This window comes from Myotis yumanensis, unplaced genomic scaffold (assembly GCF_028538775.1).
Source record: "Myotis yumanensis isolate MYYU_CA2020_CCGP unplaced genomic scaffold, mMyoYum1.0.hap1 SCAF_17, whole genome shotgun sequence".
In the NCBI taxonomy this organism is placed as follows: Eukaryota; Metazoa; Chordata; class Mammalia; order Chiroptera; family Vespertilionidae; genus Myotis; species Myotis yumanensis.
The window spans coordinates 8,458,131-8,483,288 of NW_027223768.1; the positions used below are offsets into that span (position 1 = coordinate 8,458,131).

A 25,158-nucleotide genomic window follows, 5' to 3' on the forward strand; every position below is an offset into this window, starting at 1 on the left:
CTTAAAAGGCATCGGCTTGCCGCCGCATGCGCCTGCGCAGTAGCTGCCAAGTCCGTGGATGACCTGCCTGCTTTCACCAGAGGCTTCTCCGCAGCCCCGCCCTGCACCGAGCCCGAGGCCTGCCCTTGCCACGCCCTTGGTTTCCTGTTCCCACGGCCTGGTGGGCAAGTTTGGATTTGCGGGGCAGGTGGAGTTTCTTTACTGTTTTGTTTTGTTTTGTTTTGTTTTGTTTTTTAGGGCATGTTTATTACAGCTGGGGACAGCGAAACAAGGAAGGGCTTAGGGTAGAAGAAGCAACAGGGAAGAACCTAGCTAGCTGGCGGTTTGGGCTCTAGAAATGTGGTAGGAAAGAAATGGGCCTAGGTGGGGCTGCTTTGGCTCCCTGAGAAGTCAGAGAAAGGGAGGCCTGGAGCCAGGTTCAGGGGGTTAGCCCCAGCCGAGCTGCCGCTGCCGCTGCCCACTGCTCCCCTGGTTGTAAGACTCTGGGGACCCTTAGATTTAGATGCCCTTCTTTGTTTCAGGAACTGTTCAGTGTCTGGGAATTCAGCATTATCTTTGCTTCCAAACCTGCTCCTCCTGTTTTAGTAAAGAGCACATTCATACACCCACTTGCCCAAAACAGAATCCTGAAAGTCATCCTTTATTCTTCCGACTAAGTCTTTACACTTAATCAGTTACCAAAGCAACCCATCTCTTTTGTATCTTTAGAACGTATTTCCTTTTTTGTATTTTACTGCTAGGGCCATCATTCTTTCTCACCAGTTTCCAACTGGTCTTCTCCCTACTCAAGTCATCTCCTCCTCTAGTAGCTCTCCCTCAAGGTTACCACAACCCCTTGCCCTTTTAATGGAAAGTAATTATTTCTGTGCCCCACCGCATTAGGACTGAGAATTAGACTGGTCATGCTAATTACACAATGAACTGACAAACAATTACTCTTACTTGCTTGTGTAAAACCTCCATTTTATTTGAAGTTTGTTTCATCTAGCTGAAGATTCTTCTCTCCCTCCTAATTACTTACCTCCTATCTTGGGTATTCTCCTTTATTCACAGAAGACTTGAGTTGGCTTACAGTCCTTTTGATTAATCCATATGTAGCTCTCATCTTGAGTGATATTCATATCCATGTGAACTATTCATGTAATGTTCTATTCTTCTTTGGCCTCCTCAGTTCTAGAAACATTTCATTTATTTTGCCTATCCATGGCCAAGCCCTTTATCATTCACCAAAAATTGTTCCTCATCAGAAATTTTAAGCTTTAATATCTATTTGATTGTAATCTTTGCTTCAATCTATCTAGTTCTCGTAACCCTTTCTCCCACTACTGTCTCTTTGACCTCATCCAGCTCTAAGATTTCTGAAAATACTCATATTCTATCAGACTCTTTCCTTATAGTTTAATTTTCTTTCCCTTACCAGACTGAGCTCTTATGATTGGCAATCTGAACCATTGTCTTTCTAACATCCCTAATTTATTTTTATCTGTCTTTTAAAGACAAATTCAAGCAGTGAACTCCAACCTCTGACCCATCCCATGATTTTAATAGTGGTTAAAAAGGGATACAGAAACAATGGAAGGCTTTTGTTTCTGTTTTGCTTTTGTTTTAATGAACAAATCTTGAGCATATTTAAAAGGCTTTATAGAGGAAGGATCCAACTGAGAAAGAGACACGAGAAAGTAGGGAGATTTTTAAAAATTATATTTTTATTTATTTCAGAAAGGGAGAGGGAGAGAGATATAGAAACATCAATGATGAGAATCATTGATTGGCTGCCTCCAGCATGCTCCCTACTGGGGGCCGAGCCCACAACCGGGGCATGTACCCTGACAGAAAAATGAATGACCTTCTGGTTCATAGGTTGACGCTCAATCACAAAGCCATGCTGCCCAGGCAGTAGGGGGATTTTTGAAGGAGGGAGAACCAGGAGGAGAAGGGGCATAATAGCTACTTAATCTTTGCTGGATATTGATTGGGATAATGGGCATAGAGTTCAGTACATAGGTGAATATGCTGGACTTGAATAAAAGACATTCCATTCTCCTTAATTACAAGGAAAATAAAAAGGATAGGAACAAATATAGATTTTAAGTGGGGAACCATGAAGTTGAAGGGATTGTAACCTTGAAGCCATCCCAGTGCTTCTGCATCCCTTCAGTAAACCAATAAGATAAGCTCAGGCAACTTTAGTGTTACGGGTATTACAGAATTACCCAACATCTCTTTTGCTTGTTCTATTTCTATTCTGACCTAATTTCTTTCTGGCTCCTGTTTCTTGGCTCCATTTCCTCATACTCTTTGGGCCAGGAAGCAATTTTGAGTCTCCCTACCTTCATTTTCAGATGGCCCTATCAGAAATTCTACTCCTGCCTCTCTCAGAGTATATACCTTATCCCAGTGATCCTCTAATGATCCAAATGCCAAATCTGACCGACAGGGCAGTGTTCCTGCCCCACTTACATGAGCTCTAGTGAGGGAGGGACTTGGATATTTTATTGAAAATCTCTCTCTGGTACCACGCCCATTGCTGTAGCAATACCACAGAACCTGAGATACCCTGCTCAGAGGTGTTGGAGGACGGGGGCAGATGGTGGTCCCAATGGTCCACAACAGAGACAAGGGTGGAGAGACTCAACTTTACCTGCCCCTAGCATCCCCACAGCTTCTGTCATTGTCCACACACCTACACCGCACCTTGCTGATGTCAAGCTTTTGATACCACTGGAAAAAATTTGCAGTAATTCAAAATGCAAATCTTTAGAGACACTTAGAATCTATGTTTAGGAAGCATAGATGTACAGCATTACATGCTCCATATTACATTTATTAACTAGCTAATTTTGCTCCTTTTTCCTTCTCCAAATTGTAAATTTTGAGCTTTCAGACCTATTTTTTCCTGTTGTTGCTAACTAATGGCTTTCTAGCACTTGGCCTTGAAAAACCCTCATAATTATGGTGAAAGAATTCTCAGCAAGATAAGGAAAAATGTTTAGTCTTCTTGAAAGTAAGAAAAGCAGATATTAGTTTTTATTATGAAACTCTCCTCGTAACTGTTAATTCTAATTAAGGGACACCTTGACTTTAGAAACCGTTGCTGCAACCTATGATTAGAAGGCTGTATTCTGATATGAAAATTCTTCAAATCTAGAGTTCTCATGTAATGTTTAATAAAGCAAGTATATATATATGTATATATAAAAATTTAATATATCAATTCCATATTGAAATTCCAAAAATTAAATAATAGTAGTGAATGTTTCTAAAGCACTTCCCTCTTTGACACTTTAGTTTCACCAGCCACAAGTGATTAGATTTATGCTAATTAACACAAAAACGACTATTTACACTGCATCTTCCTCCTAATGCCTTTACTTTCTATCACATTTATTTTTTTTAGGCTGAAGAGAATAGATCACTCTAATTTCCAGTGTTTAACTACAGTTATCAAATGTTATAAATCGAGTTTATTTTTTCCATTGAGTTGGTTCATTAACTTACCACTGCTTCCTATCTTGCCTTTCTAATGTTTTTAATATATTTTTATTGATTTCAGAGAGGAAGGGAGAGATAGAAACATCAATGATGAATCATTGATTGGCTGCCTCCTGCACGCCCCCTACTGGGGATCGAGCAGCAACCCGGGCATGTGCCCTTGACTGAAATTGAACCTAGGACCCTTCAGTCTGCAGGTTGACACTCTATCCACTGAGCCAAACCGGCTAGGGCTGCCTTACTAATTTTTAAAGAGTCAGTTTAAGTGAAATCTTATTCCAGAAATCTTCACTTACCTCCCCAGTTAAGTGTACCTCCTCTCTGCTTTCATAGAAGCTGGTGTGTAACTTTATTGCCTTTCAAGGACTTTTTCAGGATCAACTTCTATATCAGTTAGGATTCAGAAAAGCAGAAGTAGGAATTTTAAGAAATTTATTATGAGGAATTCGTTGATGTACTTGTGGAGCCTGGCTAAGCAAGACCAAGGTCCATCAGCAGGTGGTTAGGAAGAGAAGTTCCCCAGCAGGCTAAACCCATGAGCATGAGTTGTTTGGAGTCTTCTTTCACACTCCCTTTCCTCTTTGCATCATTAGTCTCTCCCCTCTTCTCTGAGATCATTCCCATCATCTGACATAGTCTACAACTTCATGTTAAGACCACAACAAAATAAAACAGGAAAATCTACAACCTAACAACCCAATCTAGATACCAACCCACTTCTCTGCTCCCCTTCACAGCAAAGTCAGAAACTGGATGTGTCAAGAAAGGTAGAGATGCATATTGAAGCTGTGCTATGTTATGTGAAAGTAGGACTCTGACCAGAACCTAGAGTCAGGTAAAATAGGAGTCATAAGGGCAGAGGAAGTGGGACTAGGACAGTGATTCCCAAAGTGGGCGCTACCTCCCCCCAGTGGGCGCTGCAGCGATCCAGGAGGGGCGGTGATGGCCACAGGTGCATTTGGGGGCGATGAGTAACTGCTATTAAAATTTAAAAAAAATTAATTTCCAGCGGCTGAGTAATATTTTTTCTGGAAAGGGGGTGGTAAGCCAAATAAGTTTGGGAATCACTGGACTAGGAGAATAGGAGTTTAGTGGTGGGGTGTGTTTTTTCACCTTACCTCCTTAGAAATGCCTTACAGGGATGAAACTATAAACCTAGTATTCAACAGATTGTGTTTATGTGACATTTAAAAAAATCAAAATGAAGTTATATATTAGAGGCCCGGTACATGAATTCGTGCACAGGTGGAGTCCGGCCGGTCAGGGGTGGGATTGGCTGGGGGCAGGGGCCATGGGAGGTTGGGTTGGGGGGCTGATCGGGCCCCGATCGGGCTGGTGGGCCACCACAGTGCATGTCATAGCGACTGGTCTTTCCGGTCATTCCATTGTTCCGGTCGCTTGCCTTATATATATATATATATATATATTTGTTAACTCATTGAATTTTCATTGGGTTTATCTCTGCTACTAGCTAGCCATGAGAACTTGAACAAGCAGTAGTCTCTATTTGTTTTGCAGTTTTTCTTGGCCAAAAAATGAGAGGATTGGAGTAGATGAGTTAAACACATCTCACATTGTACCAATTTATGATTTGTGTGTTATTCGCACTTCTATTTGGTTTTAACAATTTTTTTTGTGGCTAATGAAAAGTTGGATTTTTATAGCACCTGTATTAGTGGAATTTGAATTAATGAGGTATTTTTCTTTCTGTGTATATTAGTAGTTTGTAGAGGCCCAACGTTTTGTAACCAAAATGGGAAAATGTCAAATTCAATCAAGAAAACAAAATATTTATTAAGTAAACAATAAGGAACTCTGGGAGAATGTGACCTAAAGGTCTCAAAGGCTTCTATCCCTGATGATCTGGTTATTATTTGATTTATGTAAGCTTGTAACTGCCCTTTTTTGACCCAAGAGAGGGCTGTGTGGGAAGTTGTCTAAGAGATAGAGCTGAGTAATTGCTCTGCAGAGTGTCTGGAGCCTAAGGTTATGCAAAGTGCCAGTCTACTCACTGATAAACAGGGGAAAGGCCCAGTTTGCTCCATCTGGAAAGCTGAAGCCATTGCTGAATCTATCTATATACATTCTGTGAGGAAAAGGACTATCCCCAGTCATATCATGCAACTGTGAGTATGATGTCTTTTCAAAATAAGAACATTTTATAATTTTATGCCATCTAAATTAAATATGAATTATTTTGTTGGCAATTTAAACTATTTTAAACTGTAAGATGTTAATAAGAGAGTATATTTTGAGGTTTTTAGTTTGTATTAACATTAATTAAATTTTTGCAAAGTGAATAAGACAATTTTATTATGATAGTGAGACTATAAAAAGCATCTTATCCTTGAAAATAAGATATTAAGTAAATTGAACAGTAATTTGGTTCTTTCCTAAATAATGACAAGACAGTTTTGGACTGTAGTTGGACTTGACACTTGATGTACTAATGATATTGTTACATTTTAAAAATGAAACTTGTTTTTAAATTAACTTATTGACATTGCATAGATGTAATTTACTTAGCATAATATTTGGTATATATTAGTATTAAGGATTCTGTAAATATTTTCAATTTGTTCTAAATTCATTATCTTCTACAATTTTCTAGTATTCATTAAGATAAATATGACAATGTTTTACAGATCGTCCATGCCTTAAAAATAAGCAACATGTGGAAAATTTATAAGAACCAATTTTTAAAATTTTGTACAAATATTCAAAAATTTATCATCCAGAAGACCTACAGCATTTTGCTGGGCTTATAGGGAGGCTGATGGAACTGAGGACACTCAATGACAGCCATTCAGAAATATTTAGCATTTGGAAAACAAAGGACCCCAAATTGGCTAGTTTACTCTCTGAGAAATGGAATCTGAATACAAATTGCTGAAACTTTAAAATGTGGTGTGCCTTAAAATTCCTAAATCTAGGTTACTGTATCATTATAGGATGACTGATTTGAAAAACACGGGTGGCATTACTATAGTTCCAATATAGCACCATAAAATGGACATCACCAGGACTCATCAATTTTGTGGAATATATGGCCACCACTAGAGGGACATCTGGGATTTTTTTCAATATTGGATTCAAAAGAAGCAACCGTTATTGTTACTGTATGTTTCCTTCAAGAGGGAATAATGCTCAGTAGAGTTATTAACTGAAGAAACTACTTTTTCATTTAGTTTAAAACTGAATGAAAAATACGTAGATTTCTTATAGACATGAAAAAGGCTATCTAGGGGAAACAATGTAATCAGAATAAAGGCAGTTTGTGAACCTCATTAAGTAATATGTGATTGATGGATAAGGAACTAACATTTTAAACCTATTCCTGTTACAGTATTTTATAAAGAGGAAAAGAGCTTTGTTCAACTTTTTCCTCTTAATGTCTTCAAAAGAGATCTTTTATAAGCCCAAATTTAAAAACTTATGATGGCAAGATACTGAAAAAAAAAAAAATAGTGACAAATCATTAAAACATTGTAACATATATTGGGAAGTTTAGCACAATTTACTGCTCATTCTGGTAGACAATATTTTTTTTTTTCTCTTTATATTTTATTGATTTTTTACAGAGAGAAAGGGAGAGAGATAGAGAGTCAGAAACATCGATGAGAGAGAAACATCGAGCAGCTGCCTCCTGCACATCTCCCACTGGGGATGTGCCCGCAACCCAGGTACATGCCCCTGACCGGAATCGAACCCGGGACCCTTCAGTCCGCAGGCCGACGCTCTATCCACTGAGCCAAACCGGTTTCGGCAAGGTAGACAATATTTTTATATTTGTTTTGTCAATACCTTTGGTAGAAAAAATGAAGTTCTTAAAATCTTTCCACAAATATTTTCATTCTTGTGAGGATGAAAAGAATAGGATGGTTATACATTAAAAATAAATTTCACGTGAAATTCTATGGTGGCACTATTCTTTTGAAAGACTGGATGCAAATAAATACCGTGAATCAAGTTAATTTAATAGTGGGGGTAGCATTTTGGTTTTCAATAAAGAAAAAAAAAGACCATAGTTGAATTTTTCATTGTTGTAAAACTTGGAATATTTAATTTATACCCTCAACTTAAAAATATCTTACTCAGTGTATCAATTACTAGGGGATACCTTGGGCATATTCTTGGTATCATTTCTTGGAGGGAATATTTCATCCTTTTTAGGGTACCTAGACCCAGTTCTCTTTAAAATGTAAAATGAGTAACACTTGAACATCCTTTCCAGCTCCAACATTTTGTAATTTTAGCAGAAAATAGTATGGCTGATAAATTTATAAATTTAAACAAAATGGGTTATTTATTTTTTTAAATATATTTTATTGATTTTTTACAGAGAGGAAGGAGAGGGATAGAGAGTTAGAAACATGGATGAGAGAGAAACATCGATCAGCTGCCTCCTGCACATCTCCTACTGGGGATGTGCCCGCAACCAAGGTACATGCCCTTGGCCGGAATCGAACCCGGGACCCTTCAGTCCGCAGGCCGACGCTCTATCCACTGAGCCAAACCAGCTAGGGCCAAAATGGGTTATTTAAAAATATTACTGAAATCCTTTGGAAAGGCATCGCTTATATCCATGGAGAAAGTAAAACTCATTGCTCACACCTGGGACTTAACACACCGTATTTATTGTATCTGGTCTCCCAAGCCTGAAGCCAGGGGTCACCCTCAGACGTTTCTCTCTTTCGTTGCTCACTGTTAAAAAATCATATCACATCCTATCAGTTCCTGTTATTTTTGACACCTTTTCACCTCCCCTACCACTGTCGTAGCTCACACCTTACTCAGCTACTGAAACTAGATCTACAGCTCCAGCCTCATAAGCCTAAGCCATTTTCATTCCACAAATTTCCCTCTGAACTTGGTCGTGCCTCCCTTTCTGCTCAGTCTCCCCGGTCCCATTCAGGAGGCTCAGGTCCAGGCCCCGCGAGGCCTTCCCATCCGCCAAGTCTCCAGTCTCATTTCCTGCCGTTTTCCCACTTCGTCCTCACAACCGACACGCTTCTTGGACTCACTCACTCTCGTACGCATCTCTCAATGCCAGCGCCTTCACCAACCTTCCTTCTGCCACGAATACTCTTATTTATTTGATTTGAGTCCGTACACATGGTTTATTTATTTATTTTTTGAGGAAAATAGTTTTTTACAGAGGAGAGTTTCAGGCGCAACCATACCACGTGTTCATTTAACTGGCTCAATTAGGCTATGAAATTACATCCACAGGGAAAATGTTGGTTTATATGTACACAATATTTACAAATATTCTTTCATGACTCCATCAGGAATACTCTTTATCCCGTCCCCTACCTAGCCAACTCTGTAAGACAGTGGTTCTCAACCTTCTGGCCCTTTAAATACAGTTCCTCATGTTGTGACCCAACCATAAAATTATTTTCGTTGCTACTTCATAACTGTAATGTTGCTACTGTTATGAATCGTAATGTAAATATCTTCTATGTAGGATGGTCTTAGGCGACCACAGGGGTCGTTTGACCGCCAAAGGGGTCGCCGACCCACAGGTTGAGAACCGCTGCAGTAAGAGAAGCGTAGCACGTGACCAGGCCTCTCCGGACCCCCCAAGCCACAGTGAGCACCGCCTTCCCTGAGTCCTAACCTCTCTCAAAACATGACCACCTTTCCATGACGACACGAGGTTGTAACTGTTTGTTCGTACTTCCGTTTCCTTCCTAAGGCCAAGCCCTCGAGGACAGAAGTGGGTTTTCCACGCTCAGCTCCCACCCATCGCAGTGCCTGGGAGCTGAAAGCACGTGACCTGCACAGAGCGCCAGAATACCGGAAAGAACCGGTTACCGACCCAAGGGGAAATCTCGCGAGATGTCAGCCGTGCGTGCTCACGTGCTCACGCGGTTGACCGTTATTGACGGTTATTTAGCCGTTGAACCGCCGCCTGGCCTCGTCACATCACTCCGTCCTGCTGTCCGAACAGGTGGAGCGGTGTCCCCGCCTTTTCTGAAGTTCGGAGGCCGAGGCCTACGTTCTGGTAGGTTCTTTCAGCCGCCTTCCCAGGTGGCGGGCGGGGCCTCGCGGACTTTAATACCGGGCAGGTGTGCCGACTTCCTTCATGGAGGCCAGGACTGGAGCTCGGACCTGTTTTGATACTGCGCCTCCCAACGCAGGCGGCCGGTCTCCCGAGCCTCCTGGGTGGCGGGCGGAGAACCCAAGGCTGTTCGTCCCCCCCCCCCCCCCCCCCCCCGCGACGCGGAACCCGCCTTCCTTTCAGGTCACAGTGTGATGCCGCGTTCGAGTTTCTCGCAAATTCTTGTCGTCGGTGGGGGAGACGGAGGGAAAGAGGGGGTGGGAACAAACAGGGGTGCATATGCTCGGACCCCCGCAGGGACAAGCGAAAATCCCATCCGTTCCTTTAGATGGTCCCTGAGTATACCAACGTCACCTTTAATTTGTTACTTTTTAATTTATCTGTATTGTTGAAAGTATTACAGGTGTCTCCCCCTCCCCCTGCACCCACTCCTCCCAGGCCTTCCCACACTGTTGTCTGTGCCCATGGGCTGCCTATGTGCATACGAGTCCCCCGGTTAGTCTCTCCTTTTAAAATATTAATGAGACAGTGAAACAGTTACCCCTCCCGCTCCCCTCCCCGCTTTGGGGCAACAGGTCTTCCCGACCGACCGCACGAGAGAAGATGGAGAAACAGAAGCCGTTCACCCTGTTCGTGCCGCCGAGGGTGAGCAGCAGCCAGGTGTCCGCAGTGAAGCCGCAGACCCTGGGAGGAGAGTCCAATTTCTTCAAGGTAAACTTGCACCTGAATCTTGGATTGGACTGTTCTCGAGGCAAATGAGGCCGGTGTACTCTCTTAGTGGTGGTATTTTTTTATAAGGCTTTTCAGTTAATGTAGTCTGATTTACCCAAGAATTTTGTTTTTTAATATATTTTTATTGATTTCAGAGAGGAAGGGAGAGAGAGAGAGAAACATCAGCGATGAGAGGGAGTCAGTGATCGGCTGCCTCCTGCGCGCCCTACGGTGGGGATCGATCCAGCAACCCAGGCGCGTGCCCTTGACCTAGTGGAACCCGGGACCCTTCGGCCTACAGGCCGCGCTCTATCCGCGGAGCGAAGCGGCGGGGCCGCCCAAGCATTTGAAAGCATCGCTCCGGATGAGTGAGCATAATGTGTGCAGGAGACAGTCATGGCAGGAAGTGAGCACCGTGGCTCTAGAGCTCTGCAGACTTAATGGAACCTGGTTATTTCAACTCTTCCTCTTTCTTTAAATGATTAGAGGCAACCTTTAGGACATAGACAATGATATGGTAAAGTATAAATTAAGAACACGGGGATAAGTATGTCGACATACTAGTAAAAATTAGTGTGACTGACCTTAAAATTTGCCTCTGAGCTTCCTGGTTGGCAGGATAAAAAGGGAAATTCATTTATATAGTAGAGTTCTTGTCTAAACGAAGAATTATATCAAGTTTCTCAGGTGAACAAAGCTTTTTCTACTAAATTATTTAAACATTTTTTCATGTTGAACTTCATATTAGAGATGGAATGAAATAATGAATATTTACATTTTTTAAAATATATTTTATTGGTTTCCTACAGAGAGGAAGGGAGAGGGACAGAGTTAGAAACATCGATGAGAGAGAACATCAATCAGCTGCCTCCTGCACACCCCCTACTGGGGATGTGCCCGCAACGAAGGTACATGCCCCGGACTGGAATCGAACCTGGAACCCCTCAGTCCGCAGGCCGACACTCTATCCACTGAGCCAAACCGGTTCTGGCTGAGTATTTACATTTTTATATGCCATAGAAAACTTCTTATGTCTCTTTAGCCAAGAATGTAACATTAAAATATTATGTAATAAAAATAATCCTTAATTATGATGAAATTGAAAGATCATAATGAAATTGAGGAAAACTAATATCCTAGCCCTAGCTGGCTTGGCTCAGTGGATGGAGTGTCGGCCTGCGGACTGAGGGGTCCCGGGTTCGATTCCGGCCAAGGGCACATGCCTGGGTTGCGGGCTCGTTCCCCAGTGGGGGGTGTGTGGGAGGCGGCCAATCAATGATTCTCTCTCATCATTGATGTTTCTATCTCTCTCTCCTTCTCCCTTCCTCTCTGAAATCAATAAAAAAAATATTAAAAAAAAAAGAAAACTAATATCCTATGCTATTAATTAAAATTCCTAATGTTATTCTTGAATACTTACAAAGCATGTATTGCATAATAGATAATTTAGGTTCATCTAATAAGTGCGAATACCTAATTAAATTTTTTGCTTCATTTACATGGCAAAAGCATTTGATATTTTAAACTATATATATATATAGTAAAGGATTTATAATTACAGTTACTTCCTTAAGCAGATGTATATTATTTGTGTAACTACATATTTATACTGTTTTATATTGCTTGTTATCAGAGTTGTATGGGACAGTTTAAGAACTTCTTTGTGTTTTTAGAGTTTCAACAAAGATATTGAAGATGACACTTGTTTTCCATTTGCAATGACTAATCTCTCCAAACATGGGAAGAACATTGATTCAGGTAGGAGACTGGAAAAGCAATGTATCACCTCACATAGAAGCATTTTTAAAATCCACATTGCTAGATACTGAAAATATAACAGTATTATATTGATAGCCTTGACATTGAAGTTAGATATAATACTTAATGTAAAAAATCAGATGTTCACATACTTAATATCTGTTGTCTTTTATCTTGCAGATGCTACTTTACAGAAAGTTAACTTTTTGCCCATGCTTGAACAGGTCAGTTGAGTATAGTGCCTATAGATAGATATAATCGGTTTTGGCATTGAACTGCTTGCTTGAAAAAGAAAAAAATTCTTTAGTTGTTGGATTACTACTCTTCAGTATTTAATTGCTACTGTGTAGAAACTCTCATAAGAAATATTTTCTTATAGGAAACATTTATTCATTTTTTTAGGTTGATAATTCTGACAGTTGTCTTTACCAGGAAGGATTAAAGGACTCTGATTTTGAGGTCAGAAGATTTCCCATTCATATGAAATTTCTTGCAATCATTTGTTACTCTTTATATATTTTTCTTTTGAGCCTTCAAAAGAAATATTGGTAAATGTTTTAAAGTATACTCTTTGATTTTCCCCCTTCTTTTTTTTATCTTCATTTAAAATTGCCGAAACTCTAGGCTTCTGTATTTTCCTGGGTTATAATGGCATCTGCTTTTTAGGGGCAATTTAAATTTAAATCATAGAAATCAAAAATAGAAGAGGGAAGATGGATGCAATATGTGAAAAGACTGAGAATCAAACCCAGTATTTTATAATCTTTTTATTAATAGGTATGATTGTTTGGCTGGTTTACTGTCTAAGGAGTTTGTAGGACTTGCTATCCTTTTGATTTTAGTTGTAAAAATGTTCTTACTAATGGCACATACATGTCTTTAAAATGAGAACTTTCATGACCTAATAAAATAATTAAGTACTGTATGTTTGTTGCTGGATTATAGTATCACAGAATTTTAAAATATGGAACTTATTTTATATATTGTGATAATAAAGAGCATCAGTGAGCAGAAATCAGTGTGATTTAAAACAAAACAAAACTCTAGCTTTTACCTTGTAATGTAGAAATGAATAATGCAGGAAATCCAAGTAAAATCTGAGGCTAAATGAAAGTTAGATCTTGTGTTCACTCTTATTTTTCATCATTGTATTTTAAGCTTCATGTTCTTTATTAAACCTTCAAATGTTTATATTTCCAAAATGTTTCAAGACCATTGTTAAAGTTTATAGATTTTTTGTAGAGTGATTTATTTTAGCTTTTAACCAGCTAGATTCTCTCCTTGACTAAAATATTTCTAACTTCTGGCTTAGGTTCATTTTGAAGTTATTTGATTTTATTCAGCAAGGTATAACTTAGTCAAATGACCGGTAACTTTGTGAAGTAAAGTAACTAGGGATTGCCTTAGAATACAAAAAAGTTAATATAGCTTTCACTATGCTATTAGGAGGAGAGATTTGGTCTCAAATACTCAGAAACAATTACTCATAGATATTTTGAATAGGTTTGGTTATACTAACATTTTGAACAATTAACAATCTTTGTAAACCTATTTTAACAGAATTCAGAGCCAATGAGCAGACTATATTCAAAATTGTATAAAGAGACTGAAAGGATTAAGAAGTGGAAAGTGAATATAGAATCTGAACTGAAGCAGAAAGAAAATAGGTTGCAAGAAAATAGAAAGATAATTGAAGCACAGCGGAAAGCCATTCAAGAACTACAGGTATCCCCTAGCCGGTTTGGCTCAGTGGATAGAGCGTTGGCCTGCGGACTGAAGGGTCCCAGGTTTAATTCCGGTCAAGGGCATATTCCTGAGTTGCAGGCTCAATCCCCAGTAGGGGGCGTGCAGGAGGCAGCCGATCAATGAGATTCTCATTCATCAATGATGTTTCTATCTCTCCCTCTCCCTTCTTTGAAATCAATAAAAATATATATTAAAAAAAAGAACTTCAGGTGTATAAGATTTGGAATTGAAAATGTAGTATAATAAATCTTATAATACAGTTTAAAATAGAATGTTGAAAGACAAATATCACATGATCTCACTTATTCATGGAATCGAATGAACAAAATAAATTGACCAACAAAATAAGACCCGAAGCAGGGAGGCATGGAACAGACTACCTCAATGTGGGGTTGGGGGAACAAGAAGAGATAAACCAAAGAACTTACATATTACATGCATAGCTCATGGACACAGGCCATAGAGTGGTGAAGACCTGGGGGTTGGGAGTGGGAAGGGGCTGGGGGGAGGAGAGAATGGTGGGAAAGGGAGATACCTGTAATACTATCAATAATAAAAAATATATTAAATAAAAGTATTATTTCAGGGTAAGTTGCATTTATCTTGTTTCTGTGATGTTGATTTTAAGGACTGGTTTTTTGAAGTTTCATTGATATTAATTGCATTTCAACTTTAGAATGGGCACAGGATGAGTTGCACAAGATAATGCAAATGATTAGGGAAATATTGATTTAATGATTCTGATTTATTGAGTTTTATTCCTATTACTCAGGATGTTTTATTTAATACAAATGTCTTATATTGTAATATGACATTTATAGATAAAACTTTAAATTTGAAACTGTTTAGCTTTCATTTTTATGGCATAGTGATAGAAAAATGTTGAGAAACTGCAACATTGGGCTAGGTTGAAGATAAAACAGCCGCTCAGATGAAGATAAAACATCATTTCAAAATGTTTAGGAAAGATAACTTGATTTTAGATTGAGAAAGTGAGACCCATTGTCTTAGGGGAAATCCATAAGCTGTGACAAAAAAGTACTTTTTGGTGTTCAAAGAAAATAATTTTTATGGCCCATCATAGCGTGTTAGCAAAAAAAATACTGTTTGCATTGTTTACATAGCAAAAGTATTTGATATTTTAAACACTATATATATGTTAAAAGATGTACAATTATAGTCACTTCTTTAAGCAGATGTATACTACATATGTAATTGTATATTACACTGTTACACTCATTTATTTTGCTAAGCAATATTTGATGAACTATTCTGTTTTGTAAATTAGTTTGAAAATGAAAAAGTAAGTTTGAAATTAGAAGAAGGAATTCAAGAAAATAAAGATTTAATAAAAGAGTAAGTAATTTAATGAATTTGTTCTTTCCATTTTTTTATTAAAATAATTTACAATAATTTATTGAGCACTTTCTGTTATAAGCACTAACTTATATGTAAAATTCTACCTGGTTGTGTATGTTCCCCCACGTCCCGCGTGGTTTAGGGTTCAGGATCTGGAAGAGGGGCCGCACACAAATGAAAGAGATGAGACAAGAGATAATTTGGAAATTGGGGGGCCAGGCTAGAGCCCATCCCAAGAGGATGGACTCTGCTTGTGCTCAGGCCTTGCCATTATTTTATTGAGTTTGGGATAAAACCCTTAGGCAAGTTACTGTAACAGACGATCTTATCAGTAAGGATTTACATGATTTACATGACTATCTGGTGGGGAATTTGCTTCAGCTACCATTGTCTGGACTAAACAGTGGGTACATAGCCCTGACCTTTTTTTTTTTTTTTAAATATATTTTATTGATTTTTTACAGAGAGGAAGGGAGAGGGATAGAGAGTTAGGAACATCGATGAGAGAGAACCATCGATAGCTGCCTCCTGCACACTTCCCACTGGGAATGTGTCCGCAACCAAGGTACATGCCCTTCACTGGAATTGAACCTGAGACCTTTCAGTCCGCCGGCCGATGCTCTATCCACTGAGCCAAACTGGTTAGGGCGTATAGTCCTGACCTTTGCCAGGGCTTCAAGGGTCACCAGCATTCCAGGCTCCTTGTCCACACCTCTCTGCTAGAGAAGACAGTCCAGTGATGGTGAACCTTTTGAGCTCGGCATGTCAGCATTTTGAAAAACCCTAACTTAACTCTGGTGCCGTGTCACATATAGAAATTTGTTGATATTTGCAACCAGAGTAAAACAAAGATTTATATTTTTGGTATTTATTTTGTATATTTAAATGCCATTTAACAAAGAAAAATCACCAAAAAAAGTGAGTTTGCGTGTCACCTCTGACCCGTGTGTCATAGGTTCGCCATCACTGCAATAGGCGGCTTCCCACACCGGGTGCTGTGGAGAAATGAAGACATACTGTTTTTACATTCTAGCATTTGACAAACAATTTTAAACATGTCAGGCAAGAAAAACCATTACCTGGTTTCAAAAAGTTACCTGATAATTCTACAACTACCTATGTACATTGTCTACCTTTCTGTTTGACTATTGTTTTTGGTGCAGCACTTGCAAAGTAGGGCTCAACTTAGTTCCAAGCTAATTCTCACATTCAAATTTCCTGTTTTTGCCAGTGGCCCAATGATTCTTCCATTTATGTTGGCTTAAAACTTGAATATCATCTTTGACTTTTCCTTTCTTTTGTTCTAGACAATAGCTAAGCCTTATTTTCTGCTTTTATCATCTCATTTAGACTATTGTGCAGAACTTAATAGAAATATGAAATTGTTAAATTCATGTCAAGTAAATATTGGTTAGGATATAATGTATAGGTTTACATAGAGTACTGAATTTGTTCATCCCTTACTTGATTTAAGTTAAACTTACTAAATATGGTTCTAAAAACCTTTAACCTGTTAGTGAAGTTGCTAAGTGAATAATGCTGCCACAATGGACTGTTTTAGCCAAGTTGAAAGATTACCTGTGACTTCCTAGATAAATTTAAATGTTACACCTTAATTTTTTCCCTGCCTAAATGAAATTTGGTTATAGGGGGAAGGGAGAGAGAAGAGGAAGTTTCTAACGTGTGTGTACTGTATATTTGGTATTTACTGGTCATTTTTATATGGGTATGTGATTGAGTTCATATAGTGTCTTATAAGATAGATCCTGAATCATTGGAATTTTCGAAGTGTTGAGAGTGACAGTGGTATCTCTTGTTCTGTTAATGAGGTGACTTTCGGACCTTAAAGATGGGGGCTGGTTGCCAGGAGAATCTTCAAGGTGATTAGAGGGTTGGAACTTTCTGTCCTCCTGCTCCCACTTCCGCCTCCAGTGGGGGAAATACCTGGAGGTTGAATCAATTACCAAATGACCAATGATTTATTCAATCCTAACAATGTAATGAAGCCTCTGTAAAGACCCCAAAGGATAGTGTTCAGAGAGCTTCTGGGTTGGTGAACACCTAAAGATTTGGGGAGAAAGCATTGGAGCTCCACATTGTTTCCAAATACCTGGCCCTATGTATCTTTTCCGTTTGGCTGTTCCTGAGTTACATAGTTGTATAATAAACTGGTAGTCTGGTAAGTAAATTGTTTCTCTGAATTCTGGGAGCCTTTCTAAGAAATTAATTGAACTTAAGGAAAAGGACTTGGGAACCTCTGATGTATATAGCCAGTGAGTCAGAGATACAGGTAACAACCTGGGCTTGTGACTGGTGTCTGAAGTCATGTTTATTGAAGAGGCTGTCCTTTTTCCATTGTGTATTCTTGACTCTTTTCTCATAAATGAATTGACTGTATATTCTTGGGTTTATTACTGGTTTTTCTATTTTGTTATATTAATCTATGTATCTGTTTTTGTGCCAATACCATACTGCTTTGACTACTATAGCTTTGTAATATAGTTTGAAATCAGGAAGTGTGATGCCTCCAACTTTGTTCCTTTTTATCAAGATTACTTTGGCTATTCAGGGTCTTTGTGGTTCCATACAAACTTTATGATTGATTGTTCTATTTCTGTGAAAAATGCCATTGGAATTTTCATAAGGATTGCACTGAATCTCTAGATTGCTTTGGCTAGTAGGGACATTTATAAATATTATTTCTCCTAATCCATGAGTGCAGAATATCTTTACATTTATTTGTGTCTTCTTCAGTTTCTTTAATCACTGTCTTAGAGTTTCCAGTGTATAGTTCTTTCGCCTCCTTGGTTAAGTTTATTCCTAGGTATCTTATTCTTTTTGATGCATTTGTAAGTGGGATTATTTTCTTAATTAATGTATAGAAATGCAACTGATTTTTGTATATTGGTTTTGTATTTTGCAACTTTACTGAGTTTATTTATTCTATTTGTTATTTTGGTGGAATCTTTAAGGTTTTCTATCTATATAATAAAAGCCTAAGCCATTATTATGGTGGAACAACCAGAACGACCAGTTGCTAATATATGCGCTGACCACCAGGGGGCAGACGCTCAACACAGGAGCTGCCCCCTGGTGGTCAGTGCACTCCCACAGGGACAGCGCTGCTCAGCCAGAAACCGGGCTCACAGCTGCCAAGCGCAGTGGTGGTGGCGGGAGCCTCTCCCGCCTCCGCAGTAGCGCTAAGGAGCAGTGAGCCGAGCAGTAAGGAGCGAGCAGGCAGGTAGTAAGGAGCAAGGGGTCCCGGACTGTGAGAGGGCGCAGGCAGGACTGAGGGGAACCCCTCTCCCCCACTGCATGCATTTCGTGCACTGGGCCTCTAATATATACATACGTACATACATACATATATATACATATTGTATATGTATCTGTCTATGTATATATGTATCTATATATATAAAAGCCTAAGCGACCAAACTACCGGTCAGCTGGTCACCATGATGCGCATTGAACACCAGGGGGCAGACTCTCAATGAAGGAGTTGCCCCCTGGTGGTCAGTGTGCTCCCACAGTGGTATTGCCGCTCAGCTGACCAACAGATGCCAGAGACAGCTCATGGCTGCAAGTGCCACTGCAGTGGCGTGAGCTTCTCCCATTCGGGACTGACTGGGCACGAGCCTGCGGAAGGCACAGCGAGGCTGGAGTGAGGGGAGCGGCAGGTGGTGTTGGACTGCCAGTTTCTGCCCGATCCCCGCAGGCCATGATGAGGGACCCCACTGGTGCACGAATCTGTGCACCAGGCCTCTAGTATATAATAACATGCCATCTGTAAATAGTGGCAGTTTTACCTGCTCTTTTCCTATTTGGATCCTTTTGTTTCCTTTTCTTGCCTAATTGCTCTGTCTAGGATTTCTAATACTACTAGAGGCCTGGTGCATGACATTTGTGCACTGGGGGGTGTGTCCCTTAGCCCAACCTGCGCCTTCTCGCAGTCCGGGACCCCTTGGGGGATGTCCGACTGCTGGGTTAGGCCCACTCCCGGGCAGTCGGACATCCCTTGAGGGGTCCTTAGCTCTGCTACAGAGGCCGCTGCGCTCCCCAGCTGTGAGCCTGGCTTCTGGCTGAGCACTGCTCCCCCTGTGGGAGCGCACTGACCACAGGGGGCAGCTCCTGCATTGAGCATCTGCCCCCTGATGGTCAGTGCGCATCATAGTGAGCAGTCATTCTGCCGTCCGGTCGATTTGCATATTAGCTTTTTATTATATAGGATGCTGAATAAAAGTGGCAAGAGTGGGCATCCCTGTCTTGTTTCTGATCTAAAGGAAGGAAAAGCTTCAGCTTTTCACCTTGAGTATGATGTCAGATGTTATAATATATGGTCTTTATTATGTTGACGTACCATTCTCTCTGTACCCACTTTCATTGAGAATTTTTTATCATAAATGAATATTGAATGCTTTCTCAACATCTGTTGAGGTGATCAGAGGTATTGTTATTCACATTATGAATGGCTAGTCAGAATATTACCTATTTTATGTTTTTGAAGGTAAGGTAGCTGAAATATTTATGGGGTAATTAGTATATGAAAAGTCCAACCCTCTCTTCTGACCTTTAGTCCCTTAGGCAAATTTAGAAGTGTTTACTGAAAGGTTAGTGGTAGCTACTTGGGTAGAAACTTGTTAAGGAGTTATTCCTTTTATTTTTAAATGGAGGCAGCTTCAATAACAGTACAGTCAGCTCATTTTTTCCTTCATATAGTCATTTATGAACAATATGATATATACAAAATATGTGTAAGAATTCCTTTAAAAATTGTAAAAATAATGTTTTATAACTTTTATATATGATTTTGCTTGCAATCAGATTAAACTTAGGCTGTTTCATATGTTCCAGGAATAATGCTACAAGGCATTTATGCAATTTGCTGAAAGAAACCTGTACCAGATCTGCAGAAAAGACAAAAAAATGTAAATATATTTCTTGTTCTATGTGATTTTATCAATTTATTATTATTTTAACGTGGGGGTTCACAGTGGAAGAAATAGTCTTTTCACCATTTAGTTTTAGGCTCTCTTAAGTCAGTGATCAAATCAGATGGTGGTTTGAAAAATCTTTTAAACATTTTTTAGGTGATCTTTTAAATCAGCGGTTCTCAACCTGTGGCTCGTGACCCGTTTGGGGTTCGAACAACCCTTTCACAGGGGTCGCCTAAGACAATCGGAAAACACATATATAATTACATATTGTTTTTGTGATTAATCACTATGCTTTAATTATGTTCAATTTGTAACAATGAAATTGGGGGTCACCACAACATAAAAAGCTGTATTAAAGGGTCGCGGCATTCGGAAGGTTGAGAACCACTGTAAAATGAACTAAAGGTTATATCTTGATGTGACAGGAGGGATTTTTTTTCTTAAAAAATTCTTAATACTTCCCTTATTATATGTGTGGCCTGTTCTTTCTTTATGACTGTATCTTCCTCTCCCATTGAGGCCATACTATCTTGGTTCTGTTGAGAACATTGAGTAATTTTCTGAAATTTTCATCTGGATTCTGTAGAGTTCATTTTCAGTGATAGGCATGTTGTTTCCTTTCCTTTGTTTGATAGTATTTTTTCATAGGTATCATATAGATTTTCTTCCCTTATACATCATAGATAAAGGCAAGAACTATCTATACTAAATAAACTACGTGACAAACTGAGTTTGATCCTAATTTACCTCCCTTGGTTAAATAGTTGTATCCTCTTTTCATATTTATAATTGTATAGCAGGTCACTTAGCAGTTTCTAAAGTTTTCACCTTGCACAGTTGTGTCTTCTTGCTGTCCCTTCTGTTGGTTTTTTTGGTATTCTGATAAATTTTGTAGAGTATATGATTCTGAGTAATTTTAGTCAACAAACTCAAGCATGCACAAAATTTTTATATCTTAAAATGTTTAAAAAATCTTAATTTATAAAAATCATAATGCTTTGGTTCTGCTGGCATAAAAAAACTTAATCTTAGTGAATTTGGGAGAATTTCCCCTTTCCCTGGGGTTATATCTAAATTTGGGACTGCATATGTAATACCATGTGTGTAGAGGGACATTTGTTTTTCAGTCATCTAGCTATTGAGTCTTTTATCAGTTTGATTAGTATTCAGTTAATGGTCCACATGGGTTGCTGCTGAGTTGTTCCTTGTACCTGTCGTCATGACCCAACCAGGTCCCCTGGTTTTCTGTGCTTTATCCCACCATGCTCCTTTGCACAGGGTGTTGAAACAAGGGAAACTCCGAGTCTAAGGCCCAGTCTGTGGTAGTCGGAAGATTGAAGGTGTTGGTGATAGAATGCAATTCTTTAGTACAAATAGTTTCTGAGGAATAAAGGTTTGTTGCTGTATGTTAGGTAGTGAAAATGAGACAGTGAATAGGTGGAGTAAGAAGTTTGAACTATCTTTCTGTTGAAACACTGATGTGTTCTGCCTCTATTTCCTTAAGGTTTCCAGGTTTTTAATATTCAAATAAAAATAGTTCAGCTCTTGTTCACGTGCTATGATTAATTTAGAGGTTTCTCCAGTATTTTTGTTTAAATATATTTTTTATTGATTTCAGAGAGGAAGGAAGAGGGAGAGACAGAAATACCAATGATGAGAGAAAAATCACTGATCAGCTGCCTTCTGCACACCCCATATTGGGAGCCTGCAACGTGGCCATGTGCTCTAACTGGGAATTGAACCATGGCCTCCTGGTTCACAGGACCATGCCGCCTGGGCTCTCCAGTATTTTGGAAGGATTTAGGGTACTTATATTCTTCTAAAGAACCGCCTACTTTTTGGTTGTTTGACTCCTCATTTGAGTCTGCAATAGCTGCTGTTCTCTTGTTTTGCAGCTGTTATTGAGAATCTGGAACTAATACTGGCCAATTCAATGTGGTTTCTGTGCTGCTGGCCTCATTTGGGGGAAAAACCACATTTTCTTATACTGCCTTCTACCTTAATCCCCCGCATCACTACCTACCAACTCCAAGTTTTACTGAATGCTTGAGTAGAATTAGAGGGAATCATTACTCACCTAAAACCATACACAAAAAGGTCATAAGGGATTCATAGGGGGCTTCTCTTTGGGGCCATTCTTAAACTTACTCTTCCTATTTTAAGGTTTTCTTCCTTTCTGCCTCCTCAGAGATAGAACAAGAGACAAGAGCAAGTTTTACCTTTCATGTACCTCATGAATCTTAAATATACAAAGGGAAAAAATACTTTATAGAATAATTGTTAAACTCCTATTCATAGTAAAGGCTAAAATTATACTTTACAAAACTTAAATAAATTCATAAATAGTAATTTTATGAAAGGAAATTAGAGATAATTGAACAGCACCAAGCTTTTGAGGTTGATATAAAGTATAACCATGACTCACTATGAAACTGCTTTTGGTGCTACTTTAAAGGGCTCATAAGATATAACTGACACAAAATTTTAATGTTTTCCTGAGGCATTTTACTATTATCTTGTTGGCATCATAAGTGTTTTAAAATTTAATTTTAAAATATTTTATATTAATAATAGATGAATATGAACGGGAAGAAACTAGGCAAGTTTATGTGGACCTAAATAATAACATTGAGGTAAGTGGTAGTGAAAATTTAATACTTTAAACAAAGTTGTTTCTAAGCAAAGTAGAGTGATAGCTACAAAGATGTAGAAAACTGTGCTTGCCAAAGGGATTATTATTTATTTGTTGACATATGATAATATCACCAATAAAGTTCCCCAGGTTCTATATGATGAGTGTTAATGTTTTGTTACTGGGTAACTTTTGAATTTACATGTTAGTGACATTATTTAACTTAATACATCAAATAGTTATTACTTCCGTGTCAGACACTAGCACATTGTGACACAAAATCATTAATTTGAAAAACATAGTAGTTTAATGTATCTGGTTCCTGCTTATCCTGCCTTATCCCATCTCCTGTCATTCTCCACTTTGCTTCTCTGCTGTTGTCATTCTTATGTTTCTCAAACTTGTTAAGCTCTTTCTTATCTTGGTTCTTTCAATTTATTCCCTTTGTCTAGAACTTTTGTGTCCAGGATCTTATGCAAACTCATAAGCTTCATTCTTCTTTTTAATTACCTCCTTACTACTTTATCTAAAATATCTTTCTATTAAATTATTAATCTCTTCACCTCGTTTAACTTTTTTGAAGAGCATTTAAAAATACATGACAGTTATCTGGTGTACTTTTTCTTATATCTTAAGTGTCTAACACAGTACCTGGTATATAATAGATACTCAGTAACTTTATTAATTGAATAAATGAATTCATCCAGTTTTACAAATCAAGATTTATTGAATGTTGAATGAACTGAACTCATGCTGCCAGATGATGAACATGTAATTTGGACTCCTATGGGAAGGAACCTCACAGAGATTATGCTTTAGTGGGGAAGACAGATATTAAATAACTAAGTAAAAGTAAAGATAAAATTATAGATTTTGCTACTAAGGCTATTAAGTAAGTGGTAATCATTTTTATTGCTGTTTGATATTATGTAACTTGTCTGTAGTACCTAGCATCTGAGAAGCTAACACAATAGACAATACGTTTTTACAAATTATTGAATTATTAAAAGTTATAGGGTTTTTAAACAAATATATATTTTATTGATTTTTTTATAGAGAGGAAGACAGAGGGATAGAGAGTTAGAAACACCGATGAGAGAGAAACATCGATCAGCTGCCTCTTGCACACCTCCCACTGGGATGTGCCCGCAACCAAGGTACATGCCCTTGGCTGGAATCGAACCTGAAACCTTTCAGTCCGCAGGCCGACGCCCTATCCACTGAGCCAAACCGGTCAGGGCAAAAGTTATAGGGTTTTCATTGTTCAAAGTTGTATGGTTTTAAATGTAATGACCATGTAATAAAAATTTGTTAATATTTTTATAGTTTGAAGAAAGCTACTTAAAAAAGTCTTAAGTATGATTCTTAAAAGTTAAAACTTTGTATTTCAGAAAATGATAATAGCTTTTGAGGAACTTCGTGTGCAAGCTGAGAATTCCAGACTAGAAATGCATTTTAAATGTAGGGATCCTATTTAATTTTTATATTTTTATAAGTATAAAAATATTTTCATTAGATTCTGTTTATATTTTTATTACATTCTGTTAATGTTTAAATTCCTTCAACTTGATGCCTAACTCTTTTGATTTTTGTATTGTATGTGATTTTTTTTTTTTTTTTTAAATATTTTATTGATTTTTTTACAGAGAGGAAGGGAGAGAGATAGAGAGTTAGAAACATCGATGAGAGAGAAACACCGATCAGCTGCCTCCTGCACATCTCTCACTGGGGATGTGCCCGCAACCCAGGTACATGCCCTTGACCGGAACCGAACCTGGGACCTTTCAGTCTGCAGGCCGACGCTCTATCCACTGAGCCAAACCGGTTTCGGCTTGTATGTGATTTTTTAAGCCTATCAGAATCTTGTGGAATGTGACAGGGAATTGACGTATGTTAAAAAATATGTTTTTGGCTTCAAAGCTACACTTTCCCTGAAATAAAACTTATGGTTTGTATTTAATTTTTAGAAGTATGATTTGGTCTTATTTTTACATTTCTTGGTGAAGTTGCATGAAAAAATAACAATATGTATTTAAAATCTGTTATAAGGAACTTTTATATATGTTTTATGTAAAAGTAGAATTTTCTTTAAGTTATTGTTACTTTGCTATTAAATTCACTATTTTACTAAAATTACCAAGAAAATAGTTTTTGCTTGTTAGAAACATTTGGGGTTTGATATCTCGCTAAGTAGATTTCAAAAATTTAAGTTTTATTTGTTATACAATTATGTTAATATGTTAAAGTATATTTGTTTTACTTTTAAAGTAAAGGAAGATTATGAAAAAACCCAACACCTTGAAGAAGAATACAAGAAGGAAGTAAATGACAAGGAAAAGCAGGTGTGTTTTTAAAATTAACTTTCTGTATATTTGCATTTGCTAATTTACAAAATACTTAAAATTTCAAAAGAAACATATTTTCTGACTGCATGATAAATTTCTATTAGATTATTA

At 38.3% G+C, this 25,158-nt stretch overlaps 1 protein-coding gene across 2 annotated transcripts in view; it reads left to right on the forward strand.

Moving 5' to 3' along the window:
• The first annotated feature begins 67 nt into the window (after positions 1–67).
• SYCP1 (synaptonemal complex protein 1) overlaps positions 68–25,158 on the forward strand; it is a 73,168-nt gene continuing 48,077 nt past the window's right edge. The window contains exons 1-15 of one of the 2 annotated variants that reach the window (XM_070396238.1): positions 68–187; positions 5,515–5,618; positions 7,074–7,262; positions 8,963–9,087; positions 9,194–9,502; positions 10,135–10,270; positions 11,944–12,028; positions 12,209–12,252; positions 12,431–12,487; positions 13,589–13,753; positions 15,063–15,130; positions 19,988–20,061; positions 22,645–22,703; positions 24,094–24,163; positions 24,971–25,044. In XM_070396238.1, the coding sequence (XP_070252339.1) occupies positions 10,163–10,270; positions 11,944–12,028; positions 12,209–12,252; positions 12,431–12,487; positions 13,589–13,753; positions 15,063–15,130; positions 19,988–20,061; positions 22,645–22,703; positions 24,094–24,163; positions 24,971–25,044 (804 nt within the window). In that variant the 5' untranslated portion in view covers positions 68–187; positions 5,515–5,618; positions 7,074–7,262; ... (1 more) ...; positions 9,194–9,502; positions 10,135–10,162. The remainder of the gene's footprint in view (positions 188–5,514; positions 5,619–7,073; positions 7,263–8,962; positions 9,088–9,193; positions 9,503–10,134; positions 10,271–11,943; positions 12,029–12,208; positions 12,253–12,430; positions 12,488–13,588; positions 13,754–15,062; positions 15,131–19,987; positions 20,062–22,644; positions 22,704–24,093; positions 24,164–24,970; positions 25,045–25,158) is intronic. The other variant, XM_070396239.1, reaches the window with a different exon arrangement.